Here is a 17,789-nt window from a genome sequence, read left to right as displayed (position 1 = left end):
GAGACCCGAGACTGGGTCCTGACGAAGGGTCTTGGCCCGAAACATCGACAGCGCTTCTCCCTATAGATGCTGCCTGGCCTGTTGCGTCCCACCAGCATTTTGTGTGTGTTGCTTGAATTTCCAGCATCTGCAGATTTCCTCCTGTTTGAAGATTAATGAATCAGTGAGTTTTGGAAAATTGGGGGATGACTTTATTCATCCATGAAGATCCTTGTGGGGGGGATTGACGAGATAGTAGTTGAGATTATTTTACTAATCATGGAATCACAAACAAAGGAACATAAATAAGGAAGAATAAATAATGAGCTATACATTTAAAATTAGGATGTATAGCAATTTTTTTCTTTTTGGTCTTGAAGGAGGTAGAGGCCAGATCATCAGCTATATTTAAGATAAAATAGATATCTGAAAGGTTGAGGAACTGAGGGTTGTGGTGAATCGGTACAGAGGAGGAAAAAGGTCAGCATAGGTCAGTTATGATCAAACTGAATGGTAGGCATGCCTGGGGACCTGGTGGGCCACTCTTCCAACTATTTGCTGTGCTTTGAGATAATCCAGTTTCGTGGTTACCTATTTCTAAATATTCCAATAACAAAAAGAACTGATGCCATTACATATTCAAAGACAACAGGGTATATAGCCAAAACTTATTTTGAAGATGAAGGTTACAAAAAAAACCAAAAGAAAAGTAGAGAAGCTAAGAAGTTTTAGTCATGAATTCCAAGCTTAGGACCTTGATTGGTTAAAAAAAAATCATTCACCTATGTTTAGTGATCTGGGGAAAATTATTAGGTTAGGGTTAAAAAGAAGCAGACATTTTGCAGGGCTTGGGAAATTGTGAATTTAAGGATCAAAAAAGCCATGGAGGGATGTGAGAACAGAGATAAGATTTTTTTAAATTAAGTGTTGTTTTCTGGGAGGCTCGGTCTGTGAATGAACAGAAATTGTACTGAGTTAATTCATAGGCAGAAGAGCTTTGGATCAACTTATATCAGTGGTGGGTAGAACAAAGCATAATATCCACGATTAAGCAGGACTGTCAAGCATTAAGGTGACAAAGCTACAACTGAGCATTTTGACAACAGATTGGATAAGGCAATTGAAAAGACACAATGGAGATAGAAACCAACAGCCTGAGTCATGGAACAGATATGTGGTCAGAAATTCATTCAGTGTCATATAAGGTAACACAATTGCAAACCTAAACCTAGTACAATGGGTTGGAACTCAGATAAAATACAAAACCAATTTACTTACTGGAGATAATTCAGGACATTTTTTGCAAGTGATGGTAAATCTGCCTTTGTTTGAGGTTAATTGGTAACCAGGTAGGCATATGCATGACATACCTTTAAAAGTAAGATAAATTATTTTAGGCCAAACCAAAGTGGTATGTACAAGTCAAACTTCTGAGATGATGGATATAGTTGTTGGGATCCAATTTATTCCAGAAGTTAGAATCAAGGGAATAACTGAAAAACGGTGCACAAACATAATCTAGTGCCCATTTTAAAATTTGATATTCTCTAAATAATTTAATTTAAAATCCCCATTATATACTATCTAGCATTTAGAGAATATCATTTAATTTAGAGATCAAGCAAACGGAGCATATTGGAAATATGGGAGATGCTTTGTATTAAACATTAAAAAAAATTAGCATTCCAAATCTTAGTGCCACAGTACCACTAGATATAGAACCCGTGCAACATATGAATCCATCCTTTTGACTGGCAGCTCTTTGAAACTAAACCAGACAGTTGGAAAGTTGCAGTCCTATGACACTGTGAAATGTATTTTGAATATCAAATATTTCCACCTCATAGTCTTACTCAACCCTTGCTCCCTGAAGATGCATTCATTTCTGTGTTAATTTTGAAGCTGACAATTCCAGAAAAGCTGACTTTCACTCTGGTTTCCATAAATTTGTTTACTAAAATTCTGCTGTCTGGACACTGTAAAGTACTATTGTTGTTCCTCTCCATATCTTGTGGCACATCATCCAGCAACCTTACTGTTTCTGTAACATTTGTCTGTTTTTTTTAATGAGACTAAATTGCTAGCTTGATGCTCAACCAAGCATGAACGGAAAGCATGCAAGGAGCCGGCCGGATTCGAACCCGGGACCACTCATCTCAAAGTCCGGTGCTGATGCCACTACATCACCGGTCAGCATTGTAAAGTACTATAGTACTTCTTAATTTACTGGAATAATATGCAGATTCTTGGATCATTAATCCAAGTACACATAATACTAATATCAGTGTAAGAATCCATCTGGTTCACTAATATCACTCAGGGAAGGGGAATATTACCTAATTTTCCTAAGTATAACTCCAGACCACAAATGTAGTTAATACTTTACTGCATCTTCATGTAATCCAATTCGAAAAGGACACAAACATGAGAAATAGGAGGAGTAAGCCATATGGCTCAATGTGTCTTTGGCACTTTGCTGCACTAACCCCATACTCTTGTATCCCTTAATGTCTAATGAGCTATTAATCTCAGACTTGAATACTCTGGAATTCATTACCCAAGAGAGCTGTGGTCAATTAAGTTAGATTCACAACTGACTAAGAGAAGAAATTTCTTCTGATCTTTATCCTGAAGGACTGACTCCATTTACTGAGACCCATCTCAGTCACTGGAAATATCAGCTTCACATCCACCCAATCAAGGATGTAAGAATTTTGCATGTTTCAAAGACAACACATCTTATTTTTCTAGAGTGTAGGCCTAGTCTGATTAATTTCTCTGCATACAACAAACACACCATGGTGGGAATGAATCTGGTGAACAATCACTGTATTCCTATCACCAATAAACTTTAGCTTTACCATGTAACCATCAAATAAATGAATTAACAATTCCTAACTTACTTATTCACATTTTGAGCCCTGTACTTGTTGACCTATACTGGCTCTAGGTGTTGTTTCGCTCATGTTAAAATACCAACCCTCGTTTTCAGTTCTATTTGTGGTATTTCCTTAGCTCTATAGTCTTAAGATAGCTGCATTCTTCCTGAAAGAAGCATAAGAATGGATTTAGGAAAGCTAGAAGGGGATGTGAGTAGGATTAAGGGAAACCCCAAGGTGTTCACATGTACAGTACATGATGAACAGGAGGATATTTAAAGGGGAAAATTGATCAGGGATAAAAGAGGCAACATGTGCCTGCAGTCAGAGGAAGTCGGGAAAATTCTTAATTAATATTTTTCTTCAGTATTCACCAGTGAGAGGAACCTTGGCAAATGTGAGGTCAGTGTAGAACAGACCAATATGCTAGAGAATGTTGATGTTAATGTTAAAAAAAAGAAAATGTACTTGAACTTTTGGGAAAAAAAACATTAAGATAGATAACTTGCTGGGGCTGGATGGGATATAACCCAGGTTACTACAGGAAGATTGCTGCACCTTTGGTGATGGTCATCCTCACTGGCACTGGCCACAGGAGTAGCAGCTTAAGATTGGAGGGTGGAAAATGTTCTTCCTTTGTTCAAGATAGGGGTAACCCTGGGAATTATAGACCAGAGAGTCATACATCAGTGGTGAGAAAATTATTGGAAAGGATTCTTAAGAGTAGAATTTACTGTACAAGTATTTAGAGAGTCTGATTAGGGATAGTTAACATGGCTTTGCAAGAAGCAGGTCACGCCTCACCAGGCTAATTGACTTGAGGAAGTGACAAAACAATCTGATGAAAGCAACAGTGGATGTAGTGTATATGAATTTTAGTAAGGCATTTGACAAGATTCTCCTTGGTAGGCTTATTCAGAAATTCTGGAGGCTGTGTGGATTCAGAATTAGCTAACACACAGAAGGCAGAGGGTAGTAGTGGATGGAGCGTATTCTTCCTGGGACCCTTGCACTTTGTGATCTTTATAAATGATTTGGATGAGGAAGTGGAGGTTTGGTTATTAAGTTTGCAAATGACATGAAGATTGGTGGTGTTGTGGATAGTGTAGAAGGTTGTCGTGTTACACTGATAGGATGCAGAGCTGGATTGAAAAGTATGTAGTTCAATCTGGAAAGGTGTTAAGTAATACACTTTGAAAGGCTGAACTTGAAGGCAGAATATTGCATTAATAGCAGGATTCTTAACAGTATGGAGGAACAAAGGGATTTCAGGGTCACGTCCATAGATCCCTGAAAGTTGCAGTGCAAATTGCTAGGGTGGCTAAGAAGGTGTATGGGCCAGTGACAAAATGCAGTGTCCTTTCTTCTTCCCTACCTTGCCCCCTCCCTTCTTCCCCTACTTCCTTCCCTCCCTCACTTCCCTCCTTCCTTCCTTGATTGTTAGAGCAGCAGGAATGCCAGGCAGGATAGTGGAATGCTTCTCTTTCAGGAAGTGGGAAGACAAGAAAACCTCCAATGTCCCTGACAACAACTGCAAGAAGCTCATCCAGGGGCATCTTCTTACAGATCGAGCTAGGAAGCTGGAGCTGGATGAACTCCAGATCATTCCAGAGGCAGGGAAGTTGATTGATAGGTGATACAGGGAGGTACAGCAGTTACACCAGCAGGACACGGGTAACAGGGTGACTGTAAGGACAGGGAAAAGGGATTGACAGCCAGTGCAGAGTACCCCTGTGACAGTTCCCCTCAAGAACTGTATACTGCTTTGGATACTGTTAGTGGGGGGGAGGGAGGAAGTGGTCGAACTAAGAGAAAAGCCACAGTGGTAAGGTCACTGGTATTGAATCTGACTCTGTGACTCAGAAGGGAAGGGGAAGCAGATGTGAGCAGTAGTATTAGGGGATGCATTAATTAGGGGAACAAACAGGAGGTTCTGTGGAAAAAAACATCTTGAGCATGTAGATATTAAGAAAGAGGATGTGCTGGAGCTTTTGGAAAGCATCAAGTTGGATAAGTCACAGGGACCAGATGAGATGTACCTCAGGCTACTGTGGGAGGTGAGGGAGGAGATTGCTGAGCCTCTGGTGATGATTTTGGCATCATCAATAGGGAAGGAAGAGGTTCTGGAAGATTGGAGGGTTGCGGATGTTGTTCCTTTATTCCAGAAAGGGAGTAGAGATAGCCCAGGAAATTATAGACTAGTAAGTCTTACTTACTCAGTTGTTGGTAAGTTGATGGAGAAGATCCTGAGAGGCAGGATTTATGAACATTTGGAGAGGTATAATATGATTAGGAATAGTCAGCATGGCTTTGTCAAGGGCAGGTTGTGCCTTACGAGCCTGATGTAGTGTATATGGATTTCAGCAAGGCATTTGATAAGGTACCCCATGCCAGGCTTATTGAGAAAGTAAGGAGCATGGGATCCAAGGGGACATTGCTTTGTGGATCCAGAACTGGCTTGCCCACAGAAGGCAAAGAGTGGTTGTAAATGGGTCATATTCTGCATGGAGGTTGGTCATCAGTGGAATGTCTCAGGGATGTGTTCTGGGACCCTTACTCTTTGTGATTTTTATAAATGACCTGGATGAGGAAGTGGAGGGATGGGTTAGTAAGTTTGCTGATGACACAAAGGTTGGAGGTGTTGTGGATAGTGTGGAGGGACATTGGTAGGATGCAATATTGGGCTGAGAAGTTGCAGATGGAGTTCAACCCAGATAAGTGTGAGGTGGGTCATTCTGGTAGGTCAAATATGATGGCAGAATATTTGGTAAGACTCTTGGCAGTGTGGAGGAGCAGAGGGATCTAGGGGTCCGAGTCCATAGGACACTCAAAGCAGCTGCGCAGGCTGACTCTGTAGTTAAGAAGGCGTACGGTGTATTGGCCTTCACCAATCATGGAACTGAATTTAGGAGCCAAGAGGTAATGTTGCAGCTATGTAGGACCCTGGTCAGACCCCACTTGGAGTACTGTGCTGAGTTCTGGTCAGATCACTACAGGAAGGATGTGGAAGCCATAGAAAGGGTGCAGGAGATTTACAAGGATGTTGCCTGGTTTGGGGAGTATACCTTATGAGAATAGGTTGAGTGAACTCAGCCTTTTCTGCTTGGAGCGACGGAGGATGACCTGATAGAGGTGTATAAGATGATGAGAGGCATTGGTCGTGTGGATAGTCAGAGGCTTTTTCCCAGGGCTGTAATGGTTGCTACAAGAGGACACAGATTTAAGATGCTGGGGAGTAGGTACAGAAGAGATGTCAGGGGTAAGTTTTTTACTCAGAGAGTGGTGAGGCAGATACGATAGGGTCTTTTAAGAGACTTTTGGCTAAGTACATGGAGCTTAGAAAAATAGAGGGCTATAGGTAAGTCTAGTAATTTCTAAGGTAGAGACATGTTCAGCACAACTTTGTGGGTTGAAGGGCCTGTATTGTGCTATAGGTTTTCTGTTTCTAAAACAAGATTTCTGGATGGTATGTTATCTCTCAGGAGCCAGGAACAGGAAAATCTTGGATCAAGTCCAAAGCATGCTGAAGTGAGAGGATAAGCAGTGAGAAGTTGTGTTCCATGTCAGTACCAATAGGCAGGTAGGGCGACAAAGTCCTGCAAAGTGAGTTCAGGGAGTTATGTTAAAGGACAGGACCTCCAGGGTAGTGATCTCAGGATTGCTACCCACACCATTTACTAGTGAGGCCAGAAAAAGGAAGATAATACAGTTTAAAATGTGGCTAAGGAAATGGTGCAGGAGTGAGGGCTTCAGATTTTTGGATCTTTGGGCTGTCTTCCAGGAAAGGTGGGACTTGTACAGATGGGGTGGTTTGTACCTGAACTGGAGAGAGGCTAATATCCTTTGCTGCTGCTTCAGGGGTTTTAAATGAGTTTCAGGGGGATAGGAACCAGTGTGCCAGGACAGATAGTGGAATGGGGAAAGATGTTACTGAGCCTACATACAAAGACAGGAATCAAAATGTTGAGTATGATGGAACTAACGTTCTGAGTTGTGCCTATTTCAATGCAAGGAATATTGTAGGTGAGGCTAATGAGCTTACAGTATGGATCGCCATGTGGAATTATGACATTGTAGCCATTAGTGAGACTTGTTTGTAGGAGGAGCAGGACTGGCAGCTCGATATTCCAGGGTGCCGTTGTTTTAGGCATGATAGAGCATGAGGAATTTAAGAAGGAGGGTTAGTATTACTAATAAGGGAAATCGTCACATCAATGCTCAGATAGGTCAGACTTGAGAGCTCATATGGATGGAAATAAGAAATAAGAAAGGGATAACCATGTTAATGGGATTATATTATAGATGAGCCAACAATCCACAGGATTTAGAAGAGCAAATTTGCAGAGATTGCAAACGGCTGCAAGAGAAATAAGGTTGTGATAGTAGGTGGTTTTAACTTTCCACATATTGACTAGGACTGCCATAATGTAAAAAAGACTGGATGGGGTTGTTTATCAAATGTTAAATGTGTTATGGAAAGTTTCCTTAAACAATATATAGAGGTATGAATTAGAGTGCAATACTGGGTCTTCTGTTAAGGAAAGAGACAGTGCAGGTGACAGAAGTATGTGTAGAGGAACACTTTGGATCTGGTAATCATAATTCCATTAGTTTCAAGATAATTATGGAGGATAGGTCTACAGGTTGAGATTCTAAATTGGAGAAAGGGCAACTTTAATGGCATCAGAAAGGATCTGGCAGGTGTGGAATGGGATAGTTTGTTTTCTGGCAAAAGTGTGCTTGGTAAGTGGGAGAACTTCAAAAGTGAAATTTTGAGAGTACAGAGTTTGTATGTTCCCATTAGAATAAAAGGCAAGCCTAACAGTTTTATGGAACCTTGGTTTTTGAGAGATATTGAGAACTTAGTTAGGAAGAAGAAGGAGGTACATATCAGGTAAAGGCAGCAAGGAACAAATGAAGTACTTGAGTCTAAGAAATACAAGAGAACACTTAAGAGGGAAATCAAGGGGGCTAAAAGAAGCCATGAGATTGCTCTAGCAGATGAAGTGAAGGAGAATCCCATGAGCAAAAGGATAGCAAGGGGCAAAATTTGTCCTCTGGGAAATGAGAGGTCATCTATGCATAGAGCTGATACAGATGGAGGAGATCTTAAAGGTAATTTTTTCCCCTCTGTATTTACTCAGGAGATGAACAGAGTGTATTAAATGAAAGTAAAACATCAGTGAAGTCATAGACCATATACATATTTACTGAAGAGGAGCTATATTGAGGCAAATTAGGGTGGATAACTTCTCAGGACCTGACAAGGTGTCCCTTTGGACAAGTACAGAAATTGCAAGGGCACTAGCAGAGGTATTTAAAACATTTTTAGCCACAGGTAAGATGCTAGATGAGTGAAGGATAGCTAATGTTGTTCTGTTGTTTAAGGAAGGCTTTAAGAATAAACTAGGAAGTTATAGCTTAGTGAGCCAGATGTCAGTAGTGAGTAAATTATTGGAAGGTATTCTAAGGGACTGAATATACGAGTTATTTGGAGAGAGAGCTAGGTTAGGAATAGTCATCATGGTTAATTGTTTCTACCCAATTTATAGAGTATTTTGATAAGGTTATAAGAAAACTTTATAAAGGCAGATGTTGTCTACATGAACTTTAGCAAGGCCTTTGAAGTTGGTCAAGAAGATTTGGTCACTAGGCATTCAGGATAACAGTAAAATGAAATCAACATTGGTTTTGTAGGAGAAGTCACTGTTAGTAGACAGGTGCCTCTTTGACTGCAGGCCTGTGACTACAGATGTGTCGTAGGGATTGGTGCTGGATCCATTGTTGTTTGTCTTTGATATCAATGCTGTAAACTTGATCAGCAAATATGTGGATGACAGCAAGATTGAGGGCATAGTAGACAGCAAGGAAGGCTACCAAAGTTTTCAGTGGGACCTGGACCAGCTGTAAAACTGAACTGAAAAATGGCACATAGAATTTAATGCAGACGAACGTTACATATTACAAATTAGGAGGACATACCAGAGCAGAACTTACACTGTGAATAGTGGGGCACTGAAGAGTGTGGTAGAACAAAGGGATCTGGGAATACAGATCCATAATTCCTTGAAAGTGGTATCACTGATAGATAGGGTTATAAAGGAGCTTTTGGCATATTGGCCTTCATAAATCAAAGAATTGAGTACAGGAGATGGGATGTTATGTTGAAGTTGTATGAGATGTTGGTGAGGCCCAATTTAGAGCACTGTGTGCAGTTCTGATCACCCACTTACAAGAAGAATATAAGATTGAAAGAATACAGAGAAACTTGAGTATCTGTGTTCTTGGGAAGAAACACAAAATGCTGGAGGAACTCAGCAGGCCAGGCAGCATCTTGAAACAGAGTACAGTCAATGCTTTGGCCTGAAATGTCCACTGTACTCTGTTCCTAGATGCTACCTGGCCTGCTGAGTTCCTCCAGCATTTTGTGTGTGTTGCTCTGTGTTATAGGGAAAGGTTGAATAGGTTAGGACTTTATTCTCTGGAGCATATGAAAATGAAGGGTGATTTGATAGAGGGATACAAATTATGTGGGGTATACATAAGGTAAATACAAGAAGGGGTTTTTCCATTGAGTTTGGATGAAACTAAAACGTGAGGTCATAGGTTAAGGATGAAAGGTAAAATATTTAATAGGACCTTGAGGGGGGACTTCTTCACCTTGAGAGTGAGAACTGCCAGTGGAAGTGGTGGGTGCAGGTTCAATGTCAACATTTAAGAGAAATTTGAATACATGGAAGGGAAGGATATGGAGATCTATTTACCAGGTGCAGGTTGATGGGAATAGGCAGAATAATAGATTGGCACCGACTAGATGGGTCGAGGGGTCTATATCTGTGCTGTGGTGCTCTATTTTAGCATTTTGATTAGTAAGGACATCAATGGTTATGAGAAGAAGGTAGGACAATAGGGTTGAGATGGATAATAAATCAGCCATGACCAGCAGAACAGACTTGATAGGCTGAATGGCCTAAATCTGCTCCTACTTCTTATGACTGAATGCTGTATTTATATTATAAATTTCTGCCATAATAGCTAACACTGCAGACTACAGAAAGTCTAAACTATGATGCAGGGAATCTAAAATCTGACCTAAGCATTAAGTCTCTTTTTCTAACTGTTCTGCTGACTCTTTACTGCATTTTGTTTTTATTTACTGTCTACATAAATTGGTTTGGTGAGATCATACCCTAGCAAGTGGTAGAAAAACGGAAAAAAACACTAAGTAGACAAATATCCCAACTCCCGCATTTTTCTTTTGATTAGCTTCTGCAGTTACAAAACGTAACATTGGTGACAAGGAATTTTTAAAATGAACCTCAGATGACTACCCACTGTTGAAGCACAGCATGTTGTTTTTTGGACTGGGAAAGTGACGTTTTGAGATTTTAAAAAAAGCTAATGACCAAAATTAACAAGCCATGGGTTCATAAACAGTGAGTATCAAGTGAAAATAATAAAGTTAAGAAAAACAGAGGAAGCTGGCTACATCAGATAGACGTGTTCAATTGCAGAACAGATAACTGGGTGATATATACTGAACGAATTGAGCAGGATTTTGAAGCAAATGAAAGAGCCAGTGAGAAACCAGTGCCAGTGTTGCTGAGTGCAGCATGTGAAAAAGCATAGTTTGGTTGGAGCAGTTAAACCTCTAAGCAAACTAGCCAAAATGAACTTTGCTGCTATTGTGAATGTAATGCAGGGACAATTAGAACTGAAACCATTGTTGATTGCAAAATGCATTAAGCTTCATAAGCACAATCGAAAGAAAGGGAAGTCTATTTCAGCTTACATGGCTGAATTGAAGAAATTATTTGAGCTTTGTTAGTTCAGTGATGGACTTAATGATGCAGTGAGAGATTGTTTAATTTATGGAATCTTACAAGAAAACATTCAAAATGGCTCCTAATTCAAGGACAACTCACATTTATAAGAGGAGTTGAAATTGCAGGCAGAGATGTAGGTGAGCATGAATAAAATTGCAACATCTGAACAGAAACTTGCCAGGCTGAAGAAATTATGTTACCGTTGCGGCAGAGTCTCACAATCACTAGACCAATGCAGATTTACAGGCAAAACTTGCAGAAAATGCAACAAAGTAGGACACATACAATGTGTATGTCGGGCATTCAAACATAAATGGACTGCACAAGGAAGAGCAAAAGATAAAAAGTCAAGTTGCAGTTTCAAAAAGTGCACTAATATCCATGCTATTGATGAACATTCTGATAATGATGAGAATGACACAGGACTGGGTAAACTAATGAGGCAGGCAATATGGCTTACACCAGTAGTCCAAGCAAATTAATTAAAATGGAATTAGACGACTCTTGCTCGGCTGTTTCAGTCATTCCACAAAATAAGTTTGAACAGCATTGCTATGATAATGAATTGAAGCCTGCAGAGATCCAACTAAGCACATATACAGGAGAAAAGAAAACTCCTGTGGGAACAACATTCATAACAGTGAAATACGACCACCAACAAGCCACATTGGGCTTGTATATGGTAAAAACAGGAGGGCAGCATTGTGAGGTTGTGATTAGCTGAGACAACTACAACTTGACTGGAGATCCATCCACCATTTTCATGCCTCATACCCTGCAAGTCAACTCACAATAAATTAAGAAAGGCACTGGATGATGCAAAAGCAGTGTTCAGAATAGCAATGGAAAACTAAAACATATCAAGGTTAAAATAGTATTAAATGAAAAAGCCACACCCATGTTTTATAAAGATGTCCGGTTCCCTATACCATCTATGATAAAGTGGCCATTCAGCTAGATTGCATGGAGGCTGAAGGAGTTCTTCCCATGCTTGAGTGGAGCCCATGGGAAATGCTAGTGGTCCCAATAGCCAAAAAGGATAGGTCTGTCAGGATCTGAGATAATTTTAAGGTCACCATCAACCCAATACAGAAGTTAGATCAATACCCCCCTCTCAGGATAGAGCACATCTTTGCAAACCTTTCTGGAGGAAAACACTTCAGCAAAGTGGACTCAGCTGAGGCTCCCTTGCAGATGGAGATGGAAGGAGAGTATAAAGTGTTTTTCACCTTGCAAGGGGCTTTATCACTGTAATTGGCTTATTTTTGTAGCAGCATCTGCACCTGCACTCTGGCAGAAATCTATGGACCAGGTGCTGCAAGGCTGCCCAAGCACTCAGTGTTACCTGCATAACATCATTGTTACTGATGAGAGTGACAAGGAACATCTCAAAATCTCTACACAGGATTAAAAAGATTAGAAGATTATGGGCTCAGAGCACAACTCAACAAAAGTGAATTATTTAAACCAAGCATCACTTATTGTGGTCACATTGACACACTAGTGTGCTGAGAAACTTCAAGCAGTGGTGGATACCCAAGGCCAAAGGACTTGTCACAATTGCGTAGTTTCGGGACTTGTCAATTACTGTAAAAGGTTCTTACCACACCTGGCTATTGTGCTTCATTCCTTAAACTCATTACGGCAGATTGGAAAGAAATGGCAATGGACAAAGCAGTGTAAGGTGGCTTCCCAAAAAGTAAAGGAAGTGGTGATGTCAGACACTGTACTCACACATAATGATCCAGATCATCCAGTGAAGTTTGCCTGACACCTTGCTATCTGGTATAGGTGCATGATGTCACATGTTATAAGCGATGGAAGAGAACGCCATTCATCACATTCCCTTACTGCTGCAGAGACAAATTATGCACAGAGTGACAGACAGGTCTTGAAACTGGTTTGGGTGTAAAATGTTTCCAGTACTTTTATGGATTTTCAATCCACAGAAGGGTGTCCACTAACACCAGCAGCACAAATGCAGAGATGTGTTGTTTCCTGGAGGACATAATTCCAAGAGGGCAACTAATCATGGTAATGCTGATGGATTGTCTCATTTACCATTGGAAAAGGAAATACCTGGAAAATTTACAAAAGAGTAAATATTCTTCTTAGTGCAAATCAAAAGCCCCCTATCAAGATGATCCAAAGAGAAATGAGAAAATACCCCACACTGTCTCAGATCTACACAGCAACCCAAAATGGCTGGAATGTGCATCAGAAATACCAGTTTCCCCATTTTTACGAGCGCCGGGATAAATTTGCTCTTGACAGAAGTTACCATATTTGGAGTTTCAGTTAAGGAAACCATCCAAGCTGAGAGCTAGTGTTGGAACTACATACTGGTCATCTACACATAGTCAAAATGAAAGCGTTGGTTAGAAGGTTTGTCTGGTGGCCTGGGGTTGATCAGCAGATCGAGCAGCTTGCCAAACGCTGTGCCTCTCCATCTCTGTGAATGGCTGCATTGCCCTGGCAGAGGGTTCCTGTGCTTTTTGCTGGGCATTTCATGGGCACCAATATCTTGATAAAAGTAGATGCAGCTACAAAGTAGCTAGAAGTGATCCCAATAGTCTTCACTACAGCCTCGCATACTGACGAAGTGCTGAGAAGCCTCTTCTCAAGGACTGGTGTTCCAGAACAGTTAAGTCAGTGATAATGGATCACAGTTTGTTGTGGAACTGTTTCAGTTATTCCTGAAAATGAATGGAATAAGACATATTATATCTGCACAATACCACCCAGCTTGGCAGAAAGGTTTATCAGTGTCAGTAAGCACTGTCAGCAGAAGACACTGCACTCAATCAGCTCACCAACTTCCTCCTTGGATATTGTAATGCAGCACACTCCACAAACTATACTGTTCCTGTGCTCACATTTGCATCTCCTCAAACCCAATCTTAGAAGGAGTATGTAGGAAATTGACTGAAACGAATTGACGGCTCCTTAAACGATGTTCAGTGTTTCGCTCCCGGCAAGCATTCTTGGCCAGGACTACAGGGATGATTAAAAGTGGGTACTTGGAAAGACTAAGGACTGAACTAGACCACTCTCCTAGAGTTGAAATTGCATTTGATGTCATCTGGAGATGATACATCAATCAGCTGAGAGCAGAGTCAATTGTTAAGAGAAGAAAGGTGTCCAGAGATGTCAGAACCACTTCCCACAGTCCCAGAGTCAACTCCTACAATCACCATGGAGGAGACCCCAGAACCTGAGATTGTTTCACAGCCACAAGTCTGATCTGCCAAAGTAGAGTGACCTCTCCTTGTCAGGAAGAACATTTTCCCACAAGAGTAAGAAATCCTCCACAGTGATTAAATCTTTAGACCTGAATGGAACAATTTAAAATTTACTATGCTGTGGATGTCTTTATAGTAACTGTACAATATAATATGTGTTTAGGCATTCTGTTTATATAATTCATTATGGACTATATTTAAGAAGTACATGAATGGTATACGTCATGTTATGCCAGCATGTCATATGTGAGCACCTTATAAAAGTAAAAGAATAACTAAGTAGACAAATATTAAGGCTCTCAATTAGTTTCTTAAGTTACAAAGCATACAAGATATTAAGAGGAATAGATAGAGTGGACAGCCAGTGCCTCTTCTCCAGGGTACCACTGCTCAATACAAGAGGGCATGGCTTTAAGGTTAGGGGTGGAAAGTTCAAGGGGGATATTAGAGGAAGGCTTTTTACTCAGAGAGTGGTTGGTGCGTGGAATGCACTGCCTGAGTCAGATACACTAGTGAAATTTAAGAGACTACTAGACAGGTATATGGAGGAATTTAAGGTGGATGTTTATGTGGGAGGCAGGGTTTATGGGTCGGCACAACATTGTGGGCCAAAGGGTCTGTACTGTGCTGTACAGTACATGTTCTACATTCTATAACATATCTTCCATTACTGAAAATTTGACCTTTTATCTATCAATGTCTTTTCACCCTACTTTTGCAGCCAGCTCCTAAACCCTTGTGGTAAAGTTCGTGACCTGACAAAACTTACTTTTTCTCTTTTTAAAATTCTTCCCAATAAGCAAAGTTTAAATTTCATTTAAAAAAAGTTAAAAAAAAATGTTTTCTCCAGCTGGGTAATGGGAATGAGTTCATTGTTATTGGTAGAGTGGAATCTTCCTAATAAATACTTTACGTCACCTGGATTTCAAAACAAGATATGTAGGTACCCAAAATCTGAAATAAAAATATTGTAAATTCGCAATATGAATTCGCAGCTATGAATGAACAGATGTACGTGTCAGGTCGATTAGTCTTCATCACAGCCAGAGGATCGGAATCCTTGCCTTTGATCTCCAGCAAACTTTTTAAAAATGGATTCTCATTAGACCAGTTGCAGGGGACCGAAGCTCTGTCCTGACTATAAACTGCACTAACAGTCGTTTTCACCCACCATCACTACTTGTCTGTTGATAGGGACCGCACTGTGTACAGGCCATCTGGGAAATATCATACCACTGCTTCTTTGTGCAATTCTCAACTGTTTCAAAAGGTAGAGAAAAGCTATCGAAACACATCAGTGACTGGAAGAGCGCCAAAGCAGCCAACAGTAAAGGCCGGGGAGAAGTCTCCATGTCCCGAATCAAGCAACCGTTCACCCGGCTGCTATCCCACAATCCCCGTGCACCGGAAGGTCCTAGGAAGCGCGTATTCCGTAACGCTGGACGAAATCTAATAAACACATTTTACGAAGCATTTTCAGAGCCTTTAAATAATATTTTATTGTATATGTTGAAAATCCATTGCAAAATTTTAGAATTCAGTTACCTTTTAAAAATAAATAATTTATTTAATGTGAAAAGCTGTAGGATCCGCAGAGCTCTTCCTGTGCTACGGAGCACCATCGTGTCGCAGGTCGTATCTGCAGCAACTAGTCAGGCGGGCGGGTGGGTATGGATTAGGTTTGCCCACTTACTTCTCCTATTCTTCCTCACAGAGGCGGTATTCAGGCCGCGTGAGATGAGAGAGTAAATGTAGGCGCTGAGGCGGTGATCTGGCTCTGCTGAGGTGGGGGTGGAGGTGGAGGCGGAGGCCTCGGTAGGAGCCTTCGAAGTTGGGTGACGGCGAAGGCCGGACTGTGGGTTGGAACCGCAGCGATCGCCGCCGTGATCAGCTCTCTAGCTTGTTCAGTCTTCCACCTCCTGACTTCCATCTGGTTCAGTGACGATCACCGCGGAGTTTTATGATGCACGAGTTCAGGATGTTTTATTGTTAAAATGTCCATATGGTGGTGCGCTCCCGACCCCCAACCCTGGTGTCCGTCTGACCCTTCGCTTCTATTGATCATTGTATTTACTACAAGTGTATGAGGCTCAGTAAACGTTTTTTTTCATAATGACAAGAAATTGTAATGAATTTGTGTGGGAAAAAATAAAAGAACTAATTGATGTTTTAGTTGAATGATGACTAGATAAATCACTTGTTACTTACCGCAACTAAAGTAGTTATTCGTGTGGGTTCTCTTGCGGTTTTTTAGCCAAATTAAAGTGACGTGCATTTAAAGGAAGAGAAATTCCTAAATTGTATTCGACACCTGGCAATTTGATTTCCAGTAACAGAACAGAAAACAGAACGGGATTAAATCTTTTCGAACTAAATTTACTGTATGAATTTTGAATTGTCAGCAAAGGTACGTCCCAGGCTTTTGGTCAATTGTTAAACCGCTCCTAGGATAATTTGTTTCAGGAAGCTTCTGTAAATGATTTGTGGCAGCAAGTCTTAAAGGTTGCAATATCAATGTATATTCAACTTTCTATCTGATTTTTCCCTTGGATATCTTTTTTCAAATGAGCTGGGCCAAGTGAACTTCCAAGTTTGATGTTGTAACTTTTATGAAGAGAGATGATGCCAAATGTTGGCCACAACAGAGGAGATGTGTGTTCTTTAATTTTCTGAAGCTGTTTTGTTGCGTGGAAGGAAAATACACTCTTTAACAAAGTAATAAATATACCATATTGGCTAAGAAATAAGAATCTGGAAATGCATCTTTTTTAAAAAAGTAACATGACAGACTTTTTATTGGTTCTGTCACTAGGTACATTTCAATTTTTAAATTTTTTCTGATGTTTTAATGTGAGCATAAAAAATAAGTTTTAAACAATGTTGCTAATTGATGAAAATTGTTAGTTGGTATTTGAGAATCCCAAAGTTAGCCTGGCTCCTATTCTTATTGTTACAGGTTTGACATTTGTCAATTATTTTCTTGCAGTCTATAAAAGTTCGCTTTAAGGCGCTTGTCTTGGTGTCTTCTGTTTCTCAAAGGCAACTTCTCTTTGGTGGTAAGTGTTTTGCAGAAGGGGGTTGATTTTAAAATATGTACCATCTTGACTGGTTTAATACATTACATTTGTTATTGTTACATAAATTCCACAGAGAATTTTTCAGTGAACATTTTCTATTTGTACAGTAAGGAAATCTGGAACAAAATTTTACTTTCCTTATGAATTTGTTATTCTGAAACATAGAAACAGAAAAACTGGAGCTTGTGTTACAGAGCTAGTGTTTCCTTTTTTGCCTTGAGTACTTATTTGGCAGATGGTCTGTTCTTGTTTACTAGAAAAATGATAAATGTCTGTCAGCAAGTGTTAAACTTATTTTAATGCAAGTATTTAGTAGAATTATTTCTGATTATATCAATGTAATCTAGGATTCTAAGTATATTCTGCATTATTGTTTTATTTCAATTGTGCGAAAACATAAAATAATATTGAAATTGGTTTTGCAATTTTTCCAGCCTATTTCAGTTATTTTAACTTCAATTTAGAAGTGTATTCTAACGATTCTTAATCCTGGTGATGCTGTTTTTCTTTTGCAGTTCTCTGATGTTAGAAAACGTACCGTTTGAGTCGGTTTTATTGAAGGTCAATAAAAATAACAATTCAAAGCTTGAATAAATAGTTCAGACCTTTTCATTCAGAGTTTTTTGGACAAAAATAATTTTTTGAAAATCATAAGCTTAAATTAAATGAGATTTAAGTTTTATAAAATGTTACATTCTGTAAGTGGGAATCTCTTATGTGTGTTGTCATCTGAACTTGCCTCCGAATTGATGGAAAGTACAATCCATGGTACCTGATGTTTTCACT

At 40.0% G+C, this 17,789-nt stretch overlaps 2 protein-coding genes across 11 annotated transcripts in view; one reads left to right on the top strand and one right to left on the bottom strand.

The window, feature by feature from the left end:
• The window catches only part of tmem67 (transmembrane protein 67), a 162,310-nt gene extending 147,021 nt beyond the window's left edge, over nt 1–15,289 (bottom strand). Inside the window, exons 1-2 of the mRNA XM_073044800.1 lie at nt 15,098–15,289; nt 1,258–1,349 (exon numbers count right to left, since the gene is read on the bottom strand). Of these exons, the coding sequence (XP_072900901.1) occupies nt 1,258–1,349; nt 15,098–15,278 (273 nt within the window). The 5' untranslated portion in view covers nt 15,279–15,289. The remainder of the gene's footprint in view (nt 1–1,257; nt 1,350–15,097) is intronic.
• A 79-nt stretch (nt 15,290–15,368) lies between these two features.
• LOC140727429 (RNA-binding protein 12-like) overlaps nt 15,369–17,789 on the top strand; it is a 219,466-nt gene continuing 217,045 nt past the window's right edge. For 2 of the 10 annotated variants that reach the window (XR_012098865.1, XR_012098863.1), the window contains exon 1: nt 15,369–16,982. The gene's annotated coding sequence lies outside the window, so the exon portion shown is untranslated. Of the gene's footprint in view, nt 16,983–17,518; nt 17,599–17,789 lie in introns of those variants that run through there. The other 8 variants (XR_012098862.1, XM_073044750.1, XM_073044715.1 and 5 more) reach the window with 8 other exon arrangements.

Source organism: Hemitrygon akajei, chromosome 1 (genome assembly GCF_048418815.1).
Source record: "Hemitrygon akajei chromosome 1, sHemAka1.3, whole genome shotgun sequence".
In the NCBI taxonomy this organism is placed as follows: Eukaryota; Metazoa; Chordata; class Chondrichthyes; order Myliobatiformes; family Dasyatidae; genus Hemitrygon; species Hemitrygon akajei.
This window is presented reverse-complemented; position numbering and strand designations above follow the sequence as displayed.